Source organism: Argopecten irradians, chromosome 13 (genome assembly GCF_041381155.1).
Source record: "Argopecten irradians isolate NY chromosome 13, Ai_NY, whole genome shotgun sequence".
Lineage (NCBI taxonomy): Eukaryota > Metazoa > Mollusca > Bivalvia > Pectinida > Pectinidae > Argopecten > Argopecten irradians.
The window spans coordinates 16,468,352-16,494,558 of record NC_091146.1 but is presented as its reverse complement, the minus strand read 5'-3'; the positions used below and the strand labels follow the sequence as shown (position 1 = coordinate 16,494,558).

Below are 26,207 nucleotides of genomic sequence, written 5' to 3'. Positions count from 1 at the left end.
AGTCAGTAATGAAAATAGAATAGTCTGTCAGAAAATGGCCTTGGAGACAGGGAAACAAATAAAAACCTAATTTGTCCACTGTATATTGCATGTTTTATATGGATTATGGAACAGATTTTCCAGTCCTCTGTAACAATCCTTCTGCCACATCTATTAGGGGACCATTGGTCAATTCTCCATCCCGAGCACATCTCTGAATATTGTAATGAGAAAATGTCACCAACGTGTGGACCTGTCGGAATAAATCCATGTTGTTATCATAGATGAAACATTTTTGTGATTTCCAAGTTACAAATTCTAGGACATATGATGAGGATCGAGACAATTATCGCCATTTATCGGGCAGTTCACAGGGTCATTTGTTTGATTGGTGTAATATGTTATATAACAGCTTATATTAGGGTCATTTAAGGATGTGTCAGGTTACATGGTGGAGAAAAGTCAGAGTATCAGTAGAAAAACCACCGACCAGTGGTCAGTACCTGACCTTTGCCCCACATGGGATTTGAACTTGCATCCCAGGAGTGGAAGTTTTGTGGTAATATTTAGGGACATCTTAACCACTAGGTTATTTGTGTATTATTATCTACTTCCTATATTTTGTTAGATAGCCATCAGCTACTACAGCTTTAAACTGGACTGGGATTACCCTGGTAACCTATTACAGAAGCAAATATATGAAGGAGCAGGATAATGCACAACCGGACTGGGATTCAAACCCAGGATCCTCCAAACACTAGCCGGAGTGCTTTAAATAGGCTATACTGGGTGGTATCAGAGCGACCTGAACTGTTACATATAAGTTATCTGAGATGAATTTAATTTTGTAGCGACCTCCATAAAAAAGACAAGAAATGTTTGAAAATAAAAAATTTTAAAATTCAAAAAAAGTCTTGCAATAATTAATATGATTGAATTTAAGAAGGGAAAAGGAATTTTAAGATGAAAGTAAGAATAGTTGAATACATTTAAACAAATCTTCTTTTTCAGGTTGTCATTGTATTTCCTTGAGGGAATTTTGAGTATTTCACATATCCTAGTTGATTACTTATCTGTTTCAATCTATACAGGTTGTACCTGTTTGGAATTCGGCCAAAGTGTTGAAATTTCGTTCATTTAAACCTTAATGTATGTTTAGTTTCAACATCGCAGTAGTCATGATTCGAATTAAAACCAAACCTTAGAACAGGATCCCCAGACAAGATCTTGGTGTAGGATTTTAGTGGGGAAGTGGGCATAGGTTCAATTCTTAGATTTTAGTTTTACTGACATCGGCCAATGTTTATAAAGTTGTACTGATTTAATACTTAAGAATTTTCGCAGTTACAAATGGTACCAGGTATAAGGTTTATTAGCAGCTATATAAATTGGAAGTTATTTTTGGTTTGAAGTATTTCAGAACATATTCTTGTGTATTTAGGAAATTTTATACATGTTGTTTGTGAATTAAATGATTTGGTTTTAATTCACACAGTAATCTTATTTAAGTGCCATAGAGAATTGAAAATCAAACAGAACAGTATCAGATTTAAAGTTTCATTCAAATAATGAAACACAAAAGTAATCCTTTTTGTATTCAATATTTTTAAAAAAAATTGATAAAAATTGATTTCAGATTTGTTTTCAATAGCTTAAGAAACACACAGAGACTAAATAAAGTAAATAAATGAAGAATTATCATAATATTATTCAATATTTTTCAAAATAATTGATAATAATTGACTTCAAATTTGTTTTCAATGGCTTAAGGAACACACAGAGACTAAATAAAGTAAACAAATAAAGAATTATCATAATATTATTCAATGTTTTTCAAAACCATTGATGAAATTTAACCTTAGAAATTTGTTTTCAATGGCATAAGAGGCCCGCGTTAGTCTTACAGAGTCAATATTCCAAGTCTATAATAGTAAGCCTTTAAAGAAATATTAGGTTTACGGGCTGTGTCAACAATGAGGCTCCCCACTCAATTCAAAGATCAAGTGGAGAGCCTTTGTATGTGAGGCTAACTGTAGGACAACTTAACATGTACTACGTTTGTGATTGTCGTCGTCATCGGAATGTAGCGGCCGTGTCAGATTTGGGTGTAATGTGTGTGTGCTAAATAGTGCCCTCGCTTGATTCTATAATTGATTTTAATGTGTAAAAAACAGTTTATAGAATGTTTGCAATTATTTCGGTTATAGGTGAATCTTCAAAACTCGGAAAGTGATACAAGTTTTCAAACTCGAACACAGAAATGTATTTAATACAGGTTTTCAAACTCTGGTACAGAAATATTTAACACAGAAATATTTAACACAGGTCTTCAACTAGCTATATAGTTTATAGGTTTTTGGTGTCTGTAAATTCTTTGTAGTGATCAGGCTTCATTCGGCCTTGAATGTTTTCTTATTCGTATGTTGTTTCTTTCAATATTCTGAAGGGTTGACCTATTTAGATGGTCACAATTATAGGGATTCCCCCAACCCCAATTTTTGTTTGATCATTCTGTAAAATTTCTCAAAGATCAGGAAAATCTCAAGCAATACATTTGCTATGGAGATTGTAGGGATTGAATGCACCCCTCCAGAAGTTTTAATATACATATATGATAAAGTTTGATTGGAATACCCATTCTTCTAAGAGATTGTATATTATTTTATTCTAAGTTGATTTAATTAGCTCTCTGGAATATTATGTATGTACTTATACAAGCAAACAAACTTCAGTGCTAGCTTTTACGAGGAAACACATAATAGATTACTTTCTAATTAAATCTTACACTGCCTGCGTAGATGTTTTTCAGAGCTATATCTCATAGAATTGTGTCAGATGACAGATTATACAATTTCATATTATGTTCTGAGGACGATTCAGTTTTCTGATACAAAACATGCAAGGATGTATGACCTGAATATAGGATATGTGAATGTGATCGTTTTTACCGAACTTTCACCCTAACCCCTATACCACCTTGGGTGGTAGGACTACATGTATGTCATAGTCCGAAAGTGATACATTTTTCAGGGCGTAGTTTGGGATAAAGTTTTAACTATAAAGCTTAAATACAAGATCTTGCACAATTTGAGATATATATGAATAGCTTCTCAAGTTCCCTTGATTTTATACTGCATTTGTATGTGCAGGGCCTGTATCACATTCAGCAGAATTATCTCCCCTTGGGATGAAAGAAGTTTATATTACTTTTGAGCATGAGCCTTCTAAATTTTTTCCTTGTTACAACCTTAATTTTCTTAAAATTTGATGGTAAGAAAGTTTGTAACTAAGTTGAAGTGCTTTATATATTAATAGACTGAATTAAATGTAACTTGCAGTGATTATTTTTTAAACGTTCAAGGGCGTCTGCCAAGGTGATGATATTGGTCAGTCACTTTTTAAAACCATAAACAGGAAAACACTACACAACAAACAACAAACTAAAAAAGTAATTTATCATTAACAATATACAGAGGTTAATGTTGATGGATGATTAAGAGACCACTTTAAGAAAATTTTCATAAAATTTTCATAAAATTTTAATCATGTTAGGTCAATCAAGAGTCTGAATGGCTTGTACTGAAATTTGATGGAATCTTTTCAGTTAATTATAAATGTAATGATTGCAAGAACAAACTAACGACCATTGAATTTTGGAAAAAATATATATATGTAGGTTTAACTTTTCAAGAGCCAAGAATTTCAAAAAATGTTATAATTTTCACTGGAAGAAAATATATTTCCTACAGTTAATTTGCTATACTTTAAGGAAATGTGTTCAGTATAATTATCTGTTAATCACATGGCGGTATTAAGTTTACTCATGATTCAGACATTATTGGCATATTTCGGCTCTGGCCAGCTAATTTCAAGCTGAATCTGTCACCCTAGCCATTTCTGAAGGCCACATTCCCTTGACGCATACAGTACCAAAGTTTGTCACCCAATACAGGGAGAATGTTTTGGATTTTAAACTTCATTGTATGTTCTACTAAATATTGGTGGGCATCGATTATAGCATGTGGAGGTAGTGGACTTGTGAATGGGCACGAAACGTTTGAACGGGATGGGGATAATTACATGTATGGTTACCTTTCAGCTCAATCAGTGCTGCCATCTCATTTCTCCACTGTGAGTCTGTGTCACTGAAAAGCTTGTTAAGCTTGAACTGTCAAACATTAAAACGATTCAGAACCAAAGTTTCACAGAGAAAGTTTTGGAAAAAGTGTTAAGATGGAAAAAAAGTATAAGAATACAAGCTAGAGTGATACAAAATCTAAAAATAAGTTTTGATGAGAAGATCTGAGATTAAGATCTGAAAAATGACGCCTGTTAGAAGTAAAGCTGACGATCGTTACGGGTACACTGTTCTGGTCTCTAACCATAGCCAACCAAAATACCATATACACAATAACACTATTTTTCTCTTTGAAACCCAATGCTTTGTTCTGGGGACAGTCAGTGAAAAGATTTGTCAATTTTAAAGTTGTCGTCTGCATAATGCTTTTGAAGCTTTCTGTAAGCCTTTCTGAGGGACTGTTGATCCTTCGAGGGTCAGAACACGCCAGGCGTGATTCTCCCTGTCGGTAATAGCTGCTCTACACCAGGTCGACGTTAAGTTGTATAGACCTTCATGAAGTATGATCAAGTTTCTGACTGTCACATCCCATTATTTAAAGCCTCGTTAATCTGTTAAGATATTCGCTCAGACTTTTGTAAAAAAACTTCTCCTTATGATACTTAAATGTAAAACCATGTCGGCATTCTGTTTAATATGTCACACTTTAATTCCATATTCAAAATTAAGCTGCAAAACTTTCGAACTGTCCACAATGTAGGGGATTGGAGAAATGATAATTGTTAAGATTTTTAACCATTGAACAAGCTTGAACCATTATTTACTTGTGTATATTGAATGTAGAAGATGTGTTTAAAAGCTCCAATTCAGTACGTCTCTGGAGTGTTTGAGGACTTGAGGTTGAATGTGTTTTGAATTGTATAGAGTATTTAAATATGAAAATGTTATTTTTGTTGAAGAAACACAAAAGGCTTTTGTTATTCTGAGCATTGTTTATAAACAATAGTTTTGATTTTTCAACCGTATGGACTGATGTTTTCAAATCTGTTATTTTAACAAACAAAAATCATATTTAAAATGTAATGATGAATATGTGAAAAAAAGGGGAAATATTTCTGTCAAACCAAAGTTTGTTGGGAGGGAGGATAGTATAGATGTGTGTTTGGGAGGGGAGATAACTTCCTGTCCCCATGCCCTTTGTAATATACAGATGTGTGTTTGGGAGGGGAGATAACTTCTTGTCTCCATGCCCTTTGTGATATACAGATGTGTGTTTGGGAGGGGAGATAACTTCTTGTCTCCATACCCTTCGTAATATACAGAGGTGTGTTTGGGAGGGGAGATAACTTCCTGTCTCCATGCCCTTTGTAATATACAGATGTGTGTTTGGGAGGGGAGATAACTTCCTGTCTCCATGCCCTTTGTAATATACAGATGTGTGTTTTGGAGGGGAGATAACTTCCTGTCTCCATGCCCTTTGTAATATACAGATGTGTGTTTGGGAGGGGAGATAACTTCCTGTCTCCATGCCCTTTGTAATATACAGATGTGTGTTTTGGAGGGGAGATAACTTCCTGTCTCAATGCTTGTAATATACAGATGTGTGTTTCGGAGGGGAGCTAACTTCCTATCTCCATGCCCTTTGAAATATACAGATGTGTGTTTTGGAGGGGAGATAACTTCCTGTCTTCATGCCCTTTGTAATATACAGATGTTTGTTTGGGAGGGGAGATAACTTCCTGTCTCCATGCCCTTCGTAATATACAGATGTGTGTTTGGGAGGGGAGATAACTTCCTGTCTCCATGCCCTTTGTAATATACAGATGTGTGTTTGGGAGGGGAGATAACTTCCTGTCTCCATGCCCTTTGTAATATACAGATGTGTGTTTGGGAGGGGAGATAACTTCCTGTCTCCATGCCCTTTGTAATATACAGATGTGTGTTTGGGAGGGGAGATAACTTCCTGTCTCCATGCCCTTTGTAATATACAGATGTGTGTTTGGGAGGGGAGATAATTTCCTGTTTCCATGCCCTTTGTAATATACAGATGTGTGTTTGGGATGGGAGATAACTTCCTGTCTCCATGCCCTTTGTAATATACAGATGTGTTTTTGGGAGGGGAGATAACTTCTTGTCTCCATACAGGGGAGATAATGTCTTTTCTCAATGCCCATGTAATGTACAGATGTTTATTTGGGAACGTTATTGTCTCTATGCAGAGGAGATAACTTTTTGTCTGCAAGCTCCTGTAACGTACAGATGTATGTTTTTGAGGGGAGATAACTTCTTGTCTCCATGTCCTTGTGATGTTAATTCGTTAAATGAATTAGAAGATGACTATAGACAATTTCCATATTCCCCCTGGGAGTTGTTGATGAATGGGGACGCTATAGCAGAGACAACTATACTAGGTATGGTGGGGGTTTAGCGTCTTACTTCTAAACTCATCGCGTTAGAAATAAAACAAATTACGACTGTCCACACCAAATATAACCATCTCACACAGACAAGGTTCTCAGTTAGCAAACGATTCTGTAGAAGTTACATCAGCTTTAACCTTAAAAGGCATAAACACCAGAGTTAAAGTATAGACAAAAGTCTCCGTGTCAAAATATAGTCCCCATGATATTTCTCTAGTTCTCTTAGTGTTTAAGTTTTTAACGTTGTCCTTGTATGTTACGAGACAACATTCTAGATTCCATCATGTAATCCCTGTAGAGAAGTATCAACAAGATCAGTGCCGATGCCTGAATCCCTAGTCAGGACTCATGGTGTCTGAATTCAGGCTCGGTGGGATTTTATGTCATCTTTGGTTGACAGATTCATTAATCACTAAAATTGTACAAGTCAGCTAATTCTGGTTAATAAAAAAACAAGCAATGTTGTTTACTAGGATAGGGAAAGTGAATGAATGTCAAAGTCATCACTAACAGCATTGGAAGTAGGGGTGATTGAAGTTTTAATCTAAAGATGGAAAAAAAAAATCCTAGACTTTGGTTAGAATGGTATTAATTAATCACTGAATACTTTTAAGTCAAATTCTTTTACTAAAAGTGCTCATAGGTATGAACATTACGTCATTCAATGTTAATTGTAGTCAAGGTTTTTGCTGAAAATACAGAAAATTGGATGATTCGTACTATAGTTTAAGGAGAGATAATACATGATAATATAATCATGATTTCATTAGATACACAGATTTAAAGAGTCTAGTCCAATCTCAGAAGAGATATAAACTCTAAGGCTGGCGGAGTTATTGGATTATCAACTGAATTTAGAAATATTTGCTTAGCCATTATAGATAATATACTTTAATTAAATTATATATAATAATCATATTATGAAATGTTTGTCCTGCTCCGATCCACTGGAAAGCTATATTAGATTAATGCATTAGCAGTCAGACGAAATCAAGTTTTAGAAATTTTACATTTGCACATGTTCATTTTGGTGTCCTGTTTTAATTGCGGCGATTTGATAATTTCCAGTAACGACTAATGCACAGCGAGGGTCGGTGTTGGTGGGCTCTAACTGATTGATAATTGGAGAAAGCCGGGTTCCACTCGACCCTCTGGTGCCTCTAACACACTGCTACAGCCAGTGATCTGAGAGGCTCACAGATCCGTCGACGAGCTATTTTTTTTAGACACATAAATGCACTCAGGCAGAGGTTTATTTCAAACACATTGGGGACTAACTGTCCTAATCAAGTACGCGTCCGATTCAGAGCTTGTTGTATCTCCCACAACCGACTCAGATCACTGGCTCCAAACATCTGTGCGATCCAGACAAGCTTCCGTAGGATTGAGACTAGTGCCTCGACACTCTGAAGTGATGGAGACTGTGTTGTACGTGATTTTGTGATGGTACTCAGCTTGAGAAGGAAAGTCGGTCTATCAACTGAACCTGGTGTATGAGTTGGTGCCGTAATGTTTAATGTCTTATTGTGTCATATCTCTAATCATCGTATAAACACTATATAACTCCGCCGACAGAAACTCGGTCACAAGACCCGTCTCTGTTTTATATGCAGCCTGCACTGTGGTTAATACTACTGTTAATGCGCATTCCTCTGCAATCGTAAACATTTTCTTAGTGTTTCTTCACTGTCAGCTTCAAATACACAAGCTGTAACATTACAAGTAAAAATATTCACTGTCAGCTTCATATACACAAGCTGTAACATTACAAGTAAAAATATTCACTGTCAGCTTCATATACACAAGCTGTAACATTACAAGTAAAAATATTCACTGTCAGCTTCATATACACAAGCTTTAACATTACAAGTAAAAATAGACGTAGGTTATTAGTGAATACCATTTAAACTCAATTAAGGTATTTGATTTAACTTAACTTGATTATCGTCTTAATACATTAAAAATATTATTATTGAAAATCTTCTAAAATGACTTGAGGAAACATTAATTTGAACTGAAATTTTGTCATAATATGTTTAGATATTTTATGGTCTTCTTTTTATTACAACAATTTACTCTACTCACCAGTATAATATGTGACTGACGATTGATAATTTGTATATCGTTATACATCGTTTTGTTTATTAGTTTTTATGCTTCTCCTTGTTTACATAATTCACCAAAATGTTATAGACACTATATAGATCTATCTATATATATAGTTATTTAATTAACACATTGAAAATCAACATTAATTGAAATGACCTGTTTTCATGGAGTAATTGAAGTGGGTCTTGAAAGCAGGATTTTTTTTTGTATTAGTATGCTTAATGTATGTAGATTTAAATAAAAAGAGAACCTCTGTTTATTGATCAAAATAACAGAAAAACAGATTACGTTTCCAATTAATATTTAGATAACTACTGAGATTTTAGAAGTGATAATAGGTCTAATTGATTAATTTGAATAAAGTAAACTTAATGTAGGCAGGAAGGGAATCCTATACATATACCAGTTAGAATGAACCCCTGCTTGTGGAATAAATTACTGACCCCTAACTTTTAAGAGATCTTGAAAACCAAGAAAACTTTGTTTTGAGAAAGTAACGGATTGACTACAATATCAACTATTTGTAAAAGTCTTCGTAGCTATTTCTCCACACTGAAAGATTTAATGATAAAGTCAAAGTGTATTTTGTCCATTTGATACAAAATGACATTCTCGTGTCTATCTATAGCCCGAACATAGACCTTGGACTCCAGTAGTCGTGTAGTTAGACTCCATAACACCGTTACACAGATTCCCCATATTAATTGGAGTAGGAATATTATCTATATGTTGTCTGATGTGAAGGGGCACCTTGCTTTAAGTTCCCACCATCAATGAAAAAAACTAGCCCTCTCGGATTGGAGCCAGACCCATTACGGGCAGTGTAAGCTGCCTAGTTTTATTAAGGCAGTATCAGCCCAGTAGTGCTTTCCCTAGTTCAGGGATGATGTCGCCAGGGGAACAGACAGATTTAAGGGTAGACAACTCTCCCGGTGTTTTAATTAAGATGATTGATCACTGCCACTTTTATATATTGTGTTTATGGGATTTTACAGAAATGCTCTATATATATTCTTAATGGAAATGTTCTAAATAGATCTAATGTAGGGATCCAGGTTTAAATGGTTTAGTGTTGTAGGGAGAATGTACCAATGTTCTGAAATAATGATATTGATAATGGAAGCAGGCTACGGATAATGTGGTTTTGTAGATTTAGTTAGGTTAATTGTGTGAATCAGACTTATTTTGAGTGAAACACAGAATATAAACAAAATTTACTTTAGATAGATATGAAATCATGGTAAAAACTAATGATAAATGTTTATCTAAACCGTCAGGTAAACAAAGAGGTAATTACTGTAGGTCTGTGGTTTTTCTCCAAGTACTCAGACTTTCCCACTACCTCATAAATAAAACACATCTTCAAATGATTCTAATGTTGTTAATTATAACCAATTAAATCATATATACATATACTGCACAACTAAGCCCTGTCCTCTATAATTGTCAGGAAATTCTGTCATTTATCAAATCTTGATAAATTTCAGCTTAAACCAATTGTACATATCAACTATAAGTTATGATATCCAAGGTATTTTAGCCAAAGCCTATACAAGTTATGTATAGTAATAATAATCCACGTCTGTGGGACTGTCGTGAGTTATTTCAGGGAAAACCAATAATATATTCATGTTACTATTACCTAGTCCATTAAAATGATGAGCATAGCCGATGATTTACGCAGGAAGACATGACACCTTGTTAGAGTGGCGCCCCTCGTTCACTGATCAACGGGGATCACGACGAACGTAGGCGGGATACAAAAGAGAAGAAACAAAATAGTTTTGATTACTTTGTTGTTGTTCAACATACAACATATAAAGATACTGGTAGTTTTTTGTTGGCTGGCTACAAAAACTGGGTAGAAAAGAGCTTCATAGCCACAAAACACAGGCTTGTTTCTACACCGCTGTGAGTTTAGTAGGAGAAGGATAGGAGAACCTTGTCGCCTCTCCGAAAGACTAACTGTCTGGGCAGTGTATACAAAGTTATGTACCTTATAGTGTGAGTGTATACACCAGTATATAGGTTCGCCTGTTATAACGCTGTGACCCAAATATCCAGAAAATAGATATAAGATTTTAACTAGGCTCGGTTTTAGCTAGCGGGGGAATTATTTTTGTTCGTCTTGTGTCGTTTTTTGTCCGTCTAGCTGGGTGACTTAATGAGATGGGATTGTACTTTTTATTGTGTGTATTTATATGTTACGACCTGCTCACTTTGCTATTTGAAAATGCTGAAGTTTAAAATATGAGATGAAAATGAGAAATGTTGTAATGGTGGTTGTAACGAAATCAATAATGTTTATACATAAAAAAAAACTATTTATTTTATGGCATTTCATTATCAATATGATGTTGATGGGAGAGATGTATTAAACTGATCAGGTGAATTTAGTGGAATCTGATATAAAGTATGTCCAATTCTAATTAGATGATAATATTCAGTAAATAAAATGAATGAAAGGACACATACAGAATATCCATATGTCAGTGTGGATCGTTGGATGACCTTCTTTCTCACCTTGATCTGTTTGGATACAAAATCTGTTCATCTCAGATAATTTCTTTGAAGGGATTACATTTATTGCTTTTAAAGTTTGTGTATATATGTCTGTTAAGTCTGAAGTTGTAAACCAATGTCAGTGACTAGTGTCAGTGACCAGTGTCAGTGACCAGTAGTTACCAGTGTTAGTGTGTCCTGGAGGAACTGGCCCCGATTTCTCGAAAGAAACTGGCAAGTCAAAAATTGACTTATGCCACAATTTTTCACAAATAATGTTACATCAGGAAATGAAGTTTTAACTTTGTACTTTTGTTTTGAGAAATTGGAGCCTGATGAACTTGTTTGATTGTTTATTGCTGATCGTTCTGATCACGTATCTCCAGCAATCTGTGACTGGGAGATCTGGACTATCTTATGTGCTTAAAGGCTCCGGGTTTGAACCCCAGTTTAATTGATAGTGTACTTCCCCACAGCTACTTGACATAAATATCTTCATGTTACTAATTTGACTATAATGCAGTTTCTAGATCTGAAGATTATTGAACTTTTTTGCTGCACTTTAAATCCCAAAGATATTTTACTGCGCTTGCTTCTATATATAAAGTACTGTTCTCAATTTCTCCTATATAGTACAGTATATATGTTTACAATGGTTTCCCTCTCTTACCAATGATTGGATTATTAATGAAAATCCAATTACTACAATAATCAAGCCCTTGTGGGGCCCTGTATATCAGTATATATAATATTCATGGACTTTAAATCACTCCCTAGAGCTCATATACATAGACAGACTGATATCATTACATCCCCATATGGGACACTCTAAATGTCTTTCTAATATATGCAGGGTTCTTTCCTTAGTGAAAAATCAAGGTTAATGTATTGTGCAAATCTAGTAATATTCCTTGGCATGTAAGAAACTAAAATCATACACTATAGGTGAACCTTATACCATGTTTACAGGGCCGTTGGTTTAGTACTTGTATCATAGTAATGGTGTTAAAACTGTATACATATATCATATCTAAAGAGTTTAAAAATCCCCCTCTGGACCCCAATATTACAGTTAAAGATTCCCTGTCTCAAAATAACAATATGTATAATATTTGCAGGGTTAAATTTCCCCCTGTGGGCCTCTTTAGCAGAGATTCTGAATGACAGTTAGGCTCCAGTATTGATTAATAGCACTGTTGATATCAAACCTGCCCTCCCCTCGGCTTCTTGGCAGATATGGACTGGCCCACTGGAGCCAAGAAATGATAGGCCTCCTAGTAAAGTCTATAGGCTTGTCTTGTTTACCTCATACCAGTGTCTGTGGCCTTCCTCTGATAGTGTAGAAGTGACTCAGTGGTCCTAGGCAAGGAATGTTAGAAAAAAACAGGATAAAAGACAAACAAATACATGGTCAGACCAACTAAAAGACGTTATAGATTGAAACAAGGAATTTACATAGACGAAAACAATTTTGATATGTGGGGCAATAGACAAATGGATTTGATAGACTACATATAATACGGTCGAGGCAAAAAGAGAGAGAATTTATGAACATGCAAAACTGAGTTCTTTAAAATATCATAAGAAAGAAATTATTGTTATACAGAGATATACAAAGATGAATATTTTAGAAAATAACATTTTAAGAAATGAAAAGACAGAATACAAAAATGGCAAATAAAAAGAATTTGTTGAATGAACAATCTACCTAGCAAGGTGTATACCAATAGCTTTTGTTAATGCAGTTGTGTACAATACTGATGTATACACACACAAAAGTGTCTAAGAGACCATAAAGCACCACATGCTTCTGGCTAATGATTGGAGGTCCTTTGTCTGAAACCTGGTCCTCATCTGTTTTTATTTTTCAAGTCAATTCCTTCACCCTGAAGATACATTAAGACCCTTCTAAATCACACAATAGACCAATCCATTATAAAATTTCAGGGTTAAATGAGATATCAAGGTTTGACTGTTTATTCCAATCTCCTGTCAGACTTACATAAAATGTACAAATGACCATTACTTAATGTTGCTTTGTTTTTGTTGTTTTAGGCGACACCACCAACTGCAGTTCGCGTGGACCCCATTGGTGTACAGTCGCGTACTGGGAACTAAGACAACGGGTTGGACGACTATTCACGGTGTTTGACTCGTCTATAAATATATTTCAATCGCTACCTCATGGGGGAGGTCTCTCCCTGGAAGTTCTTCAACAGGGGACAGCAATGGAGGCCGTAGCAAGAACTAGAGAGAAAATCGGCTTCGGCCTCGTTCTGAGTCGAGAAGACTCGGGAGTGTGGCTGTATAATAGATCACTATTTCCGGTATTTGTGAACTCATCGTGGTTCGATACGCCGAATTCAAGGACGCCAATTGTGATAAAGTTGTTACCAGGGCGATCGATAAAGATATTTGATTATGATTGTGTGGAATTTCTTAAAGGCATGAAGGATGCACGGTTCGTGGACGGGCCTTACGACCCGAGGTCAATAAGGATCTCTTTCGCAAAAGGGTGGGGTCCCACGTACCACAGACAGTTTGTGACTTCTTGTCCGTGTTGGTTAGAAGTGTTACTAAATATAGATAGATGATATTAACTCAAACTGGTGCGTGGTCTGGCATTATTGTGACAGTGCTGTTATTGTTTATTTGTTTTGTTGATGAGACAGGGCATTTGTAAGATGTCACATGTTTTAAAGAGGAGAGAGCCTAAAAAGTCCAAAATTTCCTGGATTGTACTTCAGAAACATGGAATGAAAGTAATATCGGACTCTTTAACAACAAATTTACCTGTTGCCTTGGTAACCACTCGATTTATCACCTGGTTTCACAGGTGGACAGATGTTCTGACTTATAATGCTTTACCTCTAATTCCAGTGCTACATGTACCATAATTACTATAGAAACGGCCTTGACCTTGAGCAGGGTCAAAGTGCCATATTGTGTGAAAATTTTACATACAGAAAATATCCTTGAACCTAGATTTGTTTTGTATAATTTTGAAATTTTTCAATGATTGATAGTTTGGAGTGATCAAATATTTTGATGACACTGAACGTTTTTTTTTTTTTTTTTTTTTCGTTTTTTTTTTTTGGTCTAGTTTGATTTTTCATCAAAAAAATGAACTTCAAGGACATTTTCTGTAAATGTTGCCAAAGATCTGCCATAAATATATATATCACACCACATATGATATCATCATCAGAGAATTGGATCATAGATTTTGATGGCCATGCTATTAGAAAGTTCAAATTATTTATCTAAAATGTGTTACATTAACATCAAAATTGTTGCAATATTCATAATATCATTCAATTGCTAATATATATATACACTTTAAAAAGTAATTTAATGAATTACATATTTATTCTAAAAGAGACAAACTTTGCAGAATCTGAATAACAGTTGTTCAGCATTTGGTAAATATTCTAAATTATCTAGGCCTATTTATTTTAAAACAAAATGAATTGATTTTATTATTTGGAGAAAAGATTGTTTATATCTACACAATGATTATAATAACTAGTGTTTGTTCAAAGTTAACTTTTTAGGTCAGTATATATATATATATATATAAATTAAATGTTGGTTGATTTAAACTTTTTCACCACTATGATTCCATTTGGACCATTCTAGTTTCATCATTGGAGGAGTCCAATGTGTCTTTGTAGGGGTGAATCAGTTTCACAGTATAATAATGTTTTTACTAATGTTTATACTGAAGTAACAAAAAACGGGTATAGTGGTACATTATACTCATACACTCTCTCACTGAGTACCATTCTTCTACTGATATTGTTTTATATTTTAGTCTACTAATGTCTTCTTGATTCCTTGTAGGGCATATTCCATATTTTCATAATGCAGAGTTATCTTCCCCTATATGCATGTATAAACCTATTCACCCACTGATCACCAATTTGAACTCTTCCTGTTCTCAAGAATGGACAAGTCTATTGGTCATTTCAGGGGTAAATGAGTTTATGTTACCGCATTAGTTTGAAATCTCAGTAAAAAAATTGAATTAATTCCTTTAGAACATATCTGTAATTCAATTTCAAAATTTGATTCAATGAAAATTGTAACAAAACTGTAATTCAAGCTCAAAATGTACAAAATTTAAGATTTTGGAAAGCATGTCATTTCATACATAGTTCTTATAAGAAATCATTGTCAATAAATCGCCAAGAAAAAAAGGATCTGGCCAGTGACATTTTGACCATATATGGTATAGAAGTTAAACAGTAAAACTCAGACATAGATCATAACACTTTGACATAGTATTCATCAATTTATTAAACTTATCTGGCCACCAAATCACATCCCACAAAGGGGAGATAACATCATACAAAGGGGAGATAAATGTACTATAAACATATTGAATACTGGAATTTATTGGTCAATTATTCAATGATTAAAAATGATAGATTTTCATAATTACCTAAATTTGTTGGGAGACATGTTATAATTAGTATGCTTGATATGATCATTATGCAAATGGAATTCTGTACTTTGATATTACATAGTTCTCTCCCTTGCAGGTAGGCACAGGTTGTGATGTTTTGTGTTTGAAATGTCATTAAATTTTTCAGAGAAAAATATTTGAGGTTTCCTCACAAAATAATGACGTCACAATTGATACTTTTGAAGGCAGATATCTCTGTATCTCCGTCTTTGCATATTACAGAGTAATCTGACTTTGCGGGTAGGTATATTGATTGTGATGACATATGTTTGTGAGCGTAACGTCATACTTTTGATGAAATGACGTAAATTGCATTCACAAAATAATGTCACAATGGATACCTACCCGCGAAATAAAAGAGCTAACTCTGTAATATGCAAATACAGAATAAGCCAAGATGGAGGACATACTGATTTATTAAAATAAAGGGAGACAATAAAGACATGTTTTATTTTAACAATGATTCAAGACTGGTAACAATTTTAAAATGGCTGTATTTCCTGGTTTAAGAGACTAATTTAGTTTTATGTTACTAATTAAGTGCCTTGAAGACTTAAGTCTTGTAAAGCATTGATTTGCTGTAGTGATTGAAACAGTTGCCGTCTCCAGATATTTTACTCTGAACATGTTTATTTAATTTTAGTAGAACAATTGTTTTAAATGTGGAAAAATTATATTTGTTGCAGTTGGATAGGTTTTGGTATGAACCATTGATAACTATTTGGTGTTGTATATTGGTGAAACCTGTAACATTGTCATGATATTAGTAAGTTGATTATATAAAATATTTATGAATATTAACTCATTCACCCCTGAAAATTCATGATGAACTGTTCCAACCATTGAATCAGAAGAGTCCAAATGTGTCCTCAGGGGTGAATAAGTTGACTATGACACTATTTTACCTCATTGAATGCAAAATCATGTGCATCACCACTGATAGGCAAATATTACACAATAAAAAATGATCAAGTTTGACTTATTCACTCCTGAAGTTTCATAATGAACTATTCCAGTTTTAGAATAAGAAGAGTTTAAATGTGTCTTTAGGGGTGACTGCGTTAAAGAACTGTTGGTATAATTTACAATAAAAAAATTCTTTCTCTTACTTCAGTCTTGTAGTAAAATAAGATCAATCTCAAAGTTGTTAACGATAATTTTACACAACCAATTGCAATGTTTCTAATTTTGATAATGACTGCTTTCTTCATTGGGCCAGTTTTAATTGACACTCAAAAAATTATGATTTGCTTACAATACATGAATGCTTAATAGATTGTAGAAGGTATCACTGTGACTAGATGGTAAAAATGGCTTGCAACAAAACATAATTGTAAAATTATAACAGGCCCCAGTTTATCAACATTTCTTAACTTTAAGGAATTTCTTAACTTGAAACTCCCCTTTGAAAAGCATTACAAAGTTAAGGAAGGCTCCTTAATCTAGATATGGACATAAAAGTTGGCTCAATGAGCTTTGTCTCTACAAAATTCAATCTAGGGGAAATAACTTGGGATCTACATAGTAGTTTTTGTGGTTGTGAACAAAATGGCCTATATAGAAACATTCTGAATGGTGTATGGAGATGTCAGAAGAGGATTTTAAGTGAAGGAATTCTTTGAAAATTAAGAAACTTTGATGAAACTGGGGATAGGTCTCATGAAGATGTTGAAACGTCAAAATTGGTTGTGTTAAATAACATTTACAAATCTATCATTTCCAATCTGAAGAATGTGTTTCAGAGGTTCAATTTTAGTCTTCCTAAAACGAGTGTAATAGTGCTTTTATTCAATATAATTCATTTCCCATCAATTCGAGAAACAAGTTCTCATACTTTTGACTCAGGAATACTTCATATTAGTTAAGTATGAAACATGACGGCATTTTTCTTTAGTAATCTGTCATTTGTTCAATATGCAGGATTTTTTTGTTGTATAGCTAGAAAAAAAATCTCAATTTTTTTTTATTCTTTTCTGTCTATATGAAGCAAATCATTTATGATATCATATTTATTTAACATTTGTTTTCTTTATTACTTCTTCCCAAAAAACAAAGAGAACCGGTACCTCGTATTTTGAACTTTGACCTACATTGTGTAATGTAGTGCTGCTTTCCTTTATATCGATGGATCCTGTTGAAACAGTTTGGCTTTGAATGGTGTTGGTGTACCATTCTGATCCAAACTAGACACATCAGACCAGCATTGATAAAAGAAAGCATCCCAATCGCTCCGACGTTACTTATTAAGTTTTTTTTTTTTGTGTGCATGTGTTGTTAACCTGTCCAGTGTAAGTTCTATATAATATCACCACACATTAACTTGTTTTTGAAGGGAGATAACTTTGTATTTTTTAACAAAATCTAATATCAAATACGTCACATTATATGCATATATATAAAAAAAAGAAGTAAAATTATTTTTTCTGAGAGCCATCTTTGAATATTAAAGTAAACTTAAATGTTTTCTCCTATTATTTGATGAAAAATTATTGAATTGAATAATCTTAAAATGCTTTTCTACATCTGTAGCTCTATGTACCTTATTTGCCTTAATTAACGCCAACGGAGCTTACATCTAAAAGCATTGTAACAAAGTGCGTGGGGGCTAATTAATGAACCAAAATGTAAGTTGTGGACGAAATATTTTAACACTTTCTGTACTCATGACACATTGATCTGTTGCAGTAAACGTGCATGAACCATTTATATTTTGAGAAACATCATTATGTCGTGATTCACATGTAAAAGACTCGCAATTACAGGTAATATGGGATACACTGCTAATGTTAGAGGCATCACATGTTGTTAAACATTGTTAAATCCATGGGATGGGGGCGTTTATACAACTTCAACTCTTCATTAGAAAAGGGAAGGGCGCTTATAGGGGGAAGGGCACTAATTACGGCAAATATGGATTGTGTTTATTGTATTTATACAAGTCAGATTAACAAAATCAACAGCCAAAGTGAATTTATTTCCATGATAAAAATGTAAAGGTTATCTCCCTTGAATTATCTCCCCTGTTGTTGATTGGACCCTACAAGCCAGTGTTAAATGTGTAGACAGTTACAAGGTAGGATATTTTATACATAAGATATATATAAGTACAAAACATTATTATGTGTATAAAGAAATTGCATTTTTAAATGTGTAATTTATATAAGTCCATTATGAGTGTGTGTATATATACTGAGTATGTCAAGACTGTGGTGATAGATACAAAATTGTCGCATTTATTGTGGGAGACACATGTAAAAGAAGAATGTCTGTGATCATGTGTGTCTGTGTGTGTGTTTGCACATGTGATGAAGGTATCAATGTCACATATGTGGAGGTGAGTGTGTGTGTGTGTGTGGTAAGCTGAAAGCTGTCCAGTGATCAAAAAGTAGTGGTGAAAGTTTTGTATGATTTACAAAATAAAATTGATCTTAAGAATTATAATGTTTATTCCGAGTTTCATTGATGAGTAACAAAGCTAAGTCCTGTAAGTCTGGTGAAGCCAGATTATACCTCTGCCTGCCCTCCTCACTAGAGAGAACATTTTCAGCTTGTTCAGTTGAGAACCAGGCTAAAGTAATCTAGAGGTCCTGAGTGTAATACCTAGCAGTTACTATGTTTATATCAAGTCATGCACTCTGATACATGGAAGGCATGTACAGACTAGGAATGATACTTGGCCATGCCCCACAAGAATTGCGCTATTAACACCTGGAGATTTCCTGGAAGGGGATTATGTAACCCTGGAGATGACTATAGTCTCTATGTCTCACCGACTAGGGAGAACTTCTCTTAATTTTGATTGTCTAGCCTCAGTCTACTAACCCAGAGGTTTCGAGTTCGATCCCGTCCGGAGGCAGTGATTCAGTTCAAAGTCTCACTATACTTCTCGACTAGAGAACTTCTCTTCATCTTATTTGTCTAGCCTCAGTCTACTAACCCAGAGGTTTCGAGTTCGATCCCGTCCGGAGGCAGTGATTCAGTTCAAAGTCTCACTATACTTCTCGACTAGAGAGAACTTCTCTTCATCTTATTTGTCTAGCCTTGGTCTACTAACCCAGAGGTTCCGAGTTTGATCCTGTCTGGAGGCAGTGATTCAGTTCATGTAAAATCATGAGCACAACTTCATACAGATTTTGCTTTCTTGACTAAGGTCTGTTAACTTGAGCTTGAGGAGGAAAACTTCATTTATTGAAACTTCATAAATAGTGTTTAAAGATGCTCCACGGCCGACAGAGCATAAATGATATTCATTATTTGAACAACAATTGGTGTTCAATCATGTGTATGTATGTCTAATTAACACAAAAAATAATATATATTTATTCATTTTGCCTTTGGCGCATGGGCAATCAGTACTTCATTCCATATAGGATATAATGCATCGGAATTTTTGCGGGATGCAATTAATTATTTTTCATAATTTTAACTTGACGTAGAATTAGAAGCTCAAACTTTTCAATGGTGGTAATGGGGTAAAGTAAGTAATTTTTGTAACTGAAGAAAAATACTAAATCGTCTGCTCCTTTTTTTGATAGTGAAAAAAATACTATTTATTCCGTGGTGGAGCATCTTTAAGTAAAATCATCTCTCTTTTCTGTCTGTTATACAAAAGAGAAACTTTAATCAAAAAGTTTTCCTTGTTATTAAAGAAAAGAATAATGAAAATTATACAATGTGTACATGAATTGGAGAAGCAAAAATGCATGAATGAAATATAAGTAATGTATATATATATCTTAGACGTGGATGGAAATACAAGAAAGACAGTTAGTTATGGTACGATATCTGTTTCATTTTAAATCCAACACTGTACAAAAAAGCACATACTAAATGGTTTAGATTTTATTACTGCTTAGTTTACCTTAACTTATATAATAGAGCATCAAAATACTCAGGGTCATAATGCAAAACGACTATTTAATTTATATGGCACAAGGATTATGACTTTTGAAATAAACCTAAAATGTTCTTGGATTGCTCTCATCCTAATTTTCATTAACACAATAAAAGTGTAGCAGAATTAGACTAGGTTGATCATCAGTGACCAGGTAGCTCAGTCTGTAGAGCACCCGGCTAGTGTTTGGAGGGTCCCAGGTTCGAATCCTGGTCTGGTCGCTAAATTTTCTCCTCTCCTATACAAATTTTAATGTTCTCTTAGACTGAATTGTCCCTTTAAGCAGTTTACAACAAAGCACATATATTACATTCGCAGTCATTGAACAGCTTTCTTTATAGTTCAACCCAATTATAAGAGAATGATATCTCTTCATATGAGAAATATCTAATGTGTATAAAACGTGCGTAATCATTGTTTAGTGAATGCACTCTGTTATTATTTGTGGTTATTTATTTATAATGATCGAGTATTGGTTACAATTAGGTGTGAGTAGTAATTAATTCACCCCTAAAAACGCATTTAGATTTTTCTAGTTCAAAGGATAGAATAGTCCATTATGGAATTTCAGGGGTGAATGAGTTACCTGTAACTGTAATCTGCAATTGTTCACCAAGGTCTTAGATTGATCTTGGAGGTCTAAAGGGACATAACTCTGTTATGCTAATAGTCTATTTTGTCTAGTATCCCTGTGAGTTTTCCCCAAAAATTATTTAACACCCATAGAATTTAAAGTTGTTTAGGTATACCTTGCAGTTTCTAAATTTCTACTATACTAGAAGTTAGCTCATTAACCCCTGAAGACACATTTAAACTCTTCTAAATCAAAGACTAGACCAGTCCATTATGAAATATCAGGGGTGAATAAGTTAAGTCTCTCATTTTGTTACGATAGTTTTAGAATAAATACTTTGGAAGATTATTTACACATTTTCTGTCATGGCTTATCTAATAAAACGTCTATCTCTGCAGATGACTCGGATGACTTAAGACTTAGTTTAGAAAAAACATGATAGTATTTATTGAACAAATTAGATTAGATATGAAATCTTTTGAGTCATGTGTTTGATAGGTAGATAGTTCATTGGAACAGCTCCTAATACAAATTTCGAAGATTTTATCAAAAGATCCACTGTTGAATGCACTTAGTTATCACTTAAACTGTTTTCATTCATATGGTTGGACTTTTTACCATTTGAAAAAATAACTATTTCGAGTGTAAATTTTGATACGAGGCTATGAGAGGGTGTCGGGAATTTTCGTACCGAAACATTTTCGTACCGGAGACATTTTCGTACCGGGGAATTTTCGTCCGGGTATTTTCGTACCGAAAATTTTTATTTCGTTTTTAGTGTTCCATTTAATTTTATTGATGATTAGTCTTGTCAACAACATTATTTTGATTATTTCAGGCGATTACAGACCTGTACACATTATTCAGTTTACGAAACTACGTAGTCTCTACGTACATGTGTTGTTAACTTGCTGGCACGTGTCAGCGTCGTTGTAGTAATTACGTTGTCATCTAGAGCCCTTGGGGTTTAATTGGGTGCTTGTTTAATGAATTACAAGTACATATATAGAACAAAATGAAACTGATGAAAATGTTATCATGATTAGCTAAAGATGGACATGGGTCAATATCTCAATAGCAGACAATTTTCGTCCTTGATGTTTATCTCTTAATCAATTATAATGCACGAAACAGAGACATAAATTTCGGCAAGTAATAAGTCTATTTAGGACAGCATAAAGAATAGCTTCTAGGTTTAAATTAAGCAAAATAATAATAAAAGTTAGGTCTATTAAACGATTTTGAAGAAAACATGTCACTGTCAAATGTCCTTCCAAAACGTACACGTATGTATCAATTTCTCACATTGAATAATATAATGGTTATTGAGTTATTTCTTCAAATACTTGAACCAATATAGCACACATTAATCAGAAAAATGTTTAAAGAAGTCTATCTAATCTTTACAATGAATACTATTCTTTCTATGCATGTCATTATCGTTACAGTACGGCACTAGAAATTGTTGAAAATGTTTGCCTGTCCTTAGTTATGGCAACATAAACCTCAATCATTGCTTACTATTTAAATTTTAACTGTTATTTTTTATTGTTCAGCACTTTGCCATTTTCATTATATCAATATACATTATACATGTCTATAAATTCGGAAGAACTGGGCTGGTGACACTGCGTAAAATATGTATTCTTACCTGCATGAATTAAATTATCTGTCAAACGCTTCTTGAAACAATGTATGCGCATATTCTTTATTTTTCACTAATCTAGTAGTTTTACTGAAAAACCTCACACAACTCTTAATCAAGTATTAGGGTATATTTACAGGCCTAGCTAATGCCTAAATAAAATTGACCTTTGATATATTTTACAGGGTTTAACAGCTTAATAATTTTGTGTAAAATTTATTATGAAACATGTTCGAGTCTGTTTATGATCTTACAGGGCACTTACACTTTTAATGTATTTGAAAAGTATTTCGTTTTTACAGACATGGGATGTATAAACATAGGTATCACACAAAATGATCTTCATTAGTAACTGATTGCTTGCACCAATTTTTACTGTAATTTTTGTTTTATCAAATACAAATGTATGATAAATATAGTGTACACGTGTAATCATTTTAAAAGCTGATTTTCCTTTTTTGGACTGTCTTGTAAAAAGAATAGATCGTCATTTTTAATTAAAGGAGGATGTTAAATAAACCAAGGACTTGTAAATCCTTGAATAACCGAAAACCCTATACATAATGAAGATGTATGTATCACAAAATTACTTTCTTAGTAGTAACCGGTTGCTTGTGCCAAAGCCTTTCTACTTTTTGTAAAACAGGTCTGTAACCCCTAGAAAGTAACTTTCGAACAGAAGTTCAATAGAGAGACAATGAAGATTGAGAATAAACGGATTGCGTCAATTTACACATTAGAAAAAAATATAATTTACTGGCGCATATTTCAACTTGCGAGGTACTGTGAAAAAACAGGATGACCCTAGCAATATATAAATTCAACATACATATGTGTAACGATTGTAGAACACAGTTTGATACTGACGTGCTCCCGTGCACGTGGCTGTTCCTTTGATCAATCAGTCAGTCAGGTATAATTGACAGGCACGTGAAGTGTATGACTCCTCCCCCATTGAATATCATTGGCTGGCGAGCTCTCACCACACGTGTCAGTCAATATAATATTACAGATGATTGACAAGGCGGTTTCCTCAACCGACCGGTGACTCAGCTACCTTTTCTTTAAGACATGTTTCTAAAATAAATGGCATTTTGTATGATTTTTAAATCATGGTTCACCAGAAAATCTACTTGGTTCAGCAGATAATCTACGACTTGAATTTGTGTCAAACTAAGTACTGTTAGATACGTCATGTAATATATGTTACTACCAAGCACTGACTGCCGCGATGTCTGAAAAGCTAAATACTGTACGCAAAAGAAATCGTCCATTGTAATTCATAGAGTAACTCAATACATCCACAGCATTAATAACACAACATTATATCATGTAAGTATATCAATAGTTTTGCGGTACGAAATTTCCCCGGTACGAAAATTCTCCGGTACGAAAATTCCCGGTACGAAAATTCTCCGGTACGAAAATTCCCGTATTCCTATGAGAGCTTTGTCACGGCTGATCTGAAAACAATATAAAATTACCAGACCTGTCATTAATTCATAAAAGAACAAACATATAAATGAAAACCGACCTAGTGTAGCTTAACATAGTGCAATTAACTTGGGGTCATCAAGGATGCATACCCATGCGATTCTATGAGTCATTCCTAAAAATTAAGTGAATGTGAAAGAAATATTTGTAATGTCTGTTCGGAATGCTTTTGGGACTTCATTATACTCTGCAAGTGATGTTATCAGAGGTGTTCCAAATGGTATGTTTATTATGATTTGTCTTTGAAACCTTTAACCCCTCTTTTCAGCAATAATCATTGATTTAAAAGTAAGACAAGGTCATGGGGTCAAAGGTCACATAAGACAAAGTTTGAAGGTTAATTATTTGGTTTGTTTTGATATGTTGATGATATATATATATTTATAGATAAATGTTTATGTTTGTTGTTTACATGAAGTATATGTACAGATGTTCATAATGAGGTCACTGACATGTGTCATTCATATCATTATAAACGCCAATAAAAGAGGGGCAAGCTAATGTAGTGTTTGTACTTATTTAGCTCACTAGTGCAAAGGACCAAGGTGAGCTTATGCCATACCGTGGGTCCGTCCGTCTGTCAACTATCAACTTCTCCATAACAGCTGGTAGGAACTTAACAAAATTTGACTGGAAGCATCCTTATGGGTTACTGACTGAAAATTTGACAAATGATGGGGCCGACCCCCCGGGGGCCTGAGGAGCAGGGTCAAAAGGGGTCAATTTGGCTATATCCATATAAACAACTTCTTTTCTGAAACTACTAAAACATGGGATAGCACTCATAATGCAATAGTAGCACCCTTATAGGCTGGGGATTCAAAATTGTACAAATGATTGGGCTGACCCCCGGGGGACTGAGGGGCTGGTTGAAAAGGGGTCAATTGGCTATTTCCTTATAAACGACTTATTCTCTGAAACTAAGCATGGGATAGCACTCATAATGCAATGGTAGCATCCTTATAGGGCGGGGATTCAAAATTGTACAAATGATGTGATTTACCCCCTGGGGGTCTGAGGGGTGGGATCAAAAGGGGTCAATTTGGCTATTTCTTATAAACAACTTCTCTGAAACTAAGCATGGGATAGCAATTGTAATAGTCTTTGTGATAATTACTTAAGAAAAAAAAACAGGTGAGCGATACAGGGCCTCTTGTTTAGAAAGCTTGACACTTTACATATCAGTACTCCAGGGGTTAGTTTGCTTTCATTTTATCTACCGCCGTCACAGCAAAACTGAAGGTTCTGTGTGTGATATTTAATGAGACTGGTAGTTTGGTCCTTGTTAAACCTACCCCTGGAGTATGTCGTAAAAACTGAAAGTGCTTTGGATGACAACAAATTAGAGGGTAGTTTGGTCAATCGATGTACATCAAAAGCTTTGAATAAGTGTACACTGTGTGGCTTTGAAATTGGGTATCGCTCTCTATAATAGTCAAAGGAAGATTGTGACTCCTCTTAGTGCGAAAATCAGCACGTCGATTAGGACGAGGAGTGATATTTTTGAGGCTATTGCACAGTCGGTGTGACTGGAATATTAGGATAGACCACAGGCTTTTGGTTCTATAAATGTACATACACCTATATATATGTGTGACACCGTGTTGCCACAGGCTTTTGGCTCTATAGATATATACACCTCTATATGTATGTACAGTATATTACTGTGTTACATAGTATTACATATGCCAAAACTGCCTTAAGTTTAGACTTAGCCAATCAAATATGACGTTACAAAATGTTACATAATTAATGATTGGCTAAGTCTAAACTTAAGTCTAAGATTGTTTCATGTTCAAAGCACCATGACATTTTAGAGCCTATACTCTTTACATTCAATATCGGACACTTAGAAAATAGTGAAAATTGGCTGATCAAATGAAAAACCTTCACAAAATAATTGAACCAGAATTTTTCAGACGAAAGAAAAAATGTGGATGCCAAGTTTTCTTCTCAATATTTTTCATGATTGTTTCTTCATTTAATACAAAACCATATATCTGTATCTTATTAAAGATGAAACTGTATAAATGAAACGAACTGA

The 26,207-nt window shown here is 34.3% G+C and overlaps 1 protein-coding gene across 1 annotated transcript in view; it reads left to right on the top strand.

The window, feature by feature from the left end:
• The window catches only part of LOC138306331 (mothers against decapentaplegic homolog 6-like), a 39,191-nt gene extending 20,194 nt beyond the window's left edge, over positions 1–18,997 (top strand). Inside the window, exon 4 of the mRNA XM_069246762.1 lies at positions 13,144–18,997. Coding sequence (XP_069102863.1) covers positions 13,144–13,682 — 539 coding nt within the window. The 3' untranslated portion in view covers positions 13,683–18,997. The remainder of the gene's footprint in view (positions 1–13,143) is intronic.
• Positions 18,998–26,207: the final 7,210 nt, after the last annotated feature.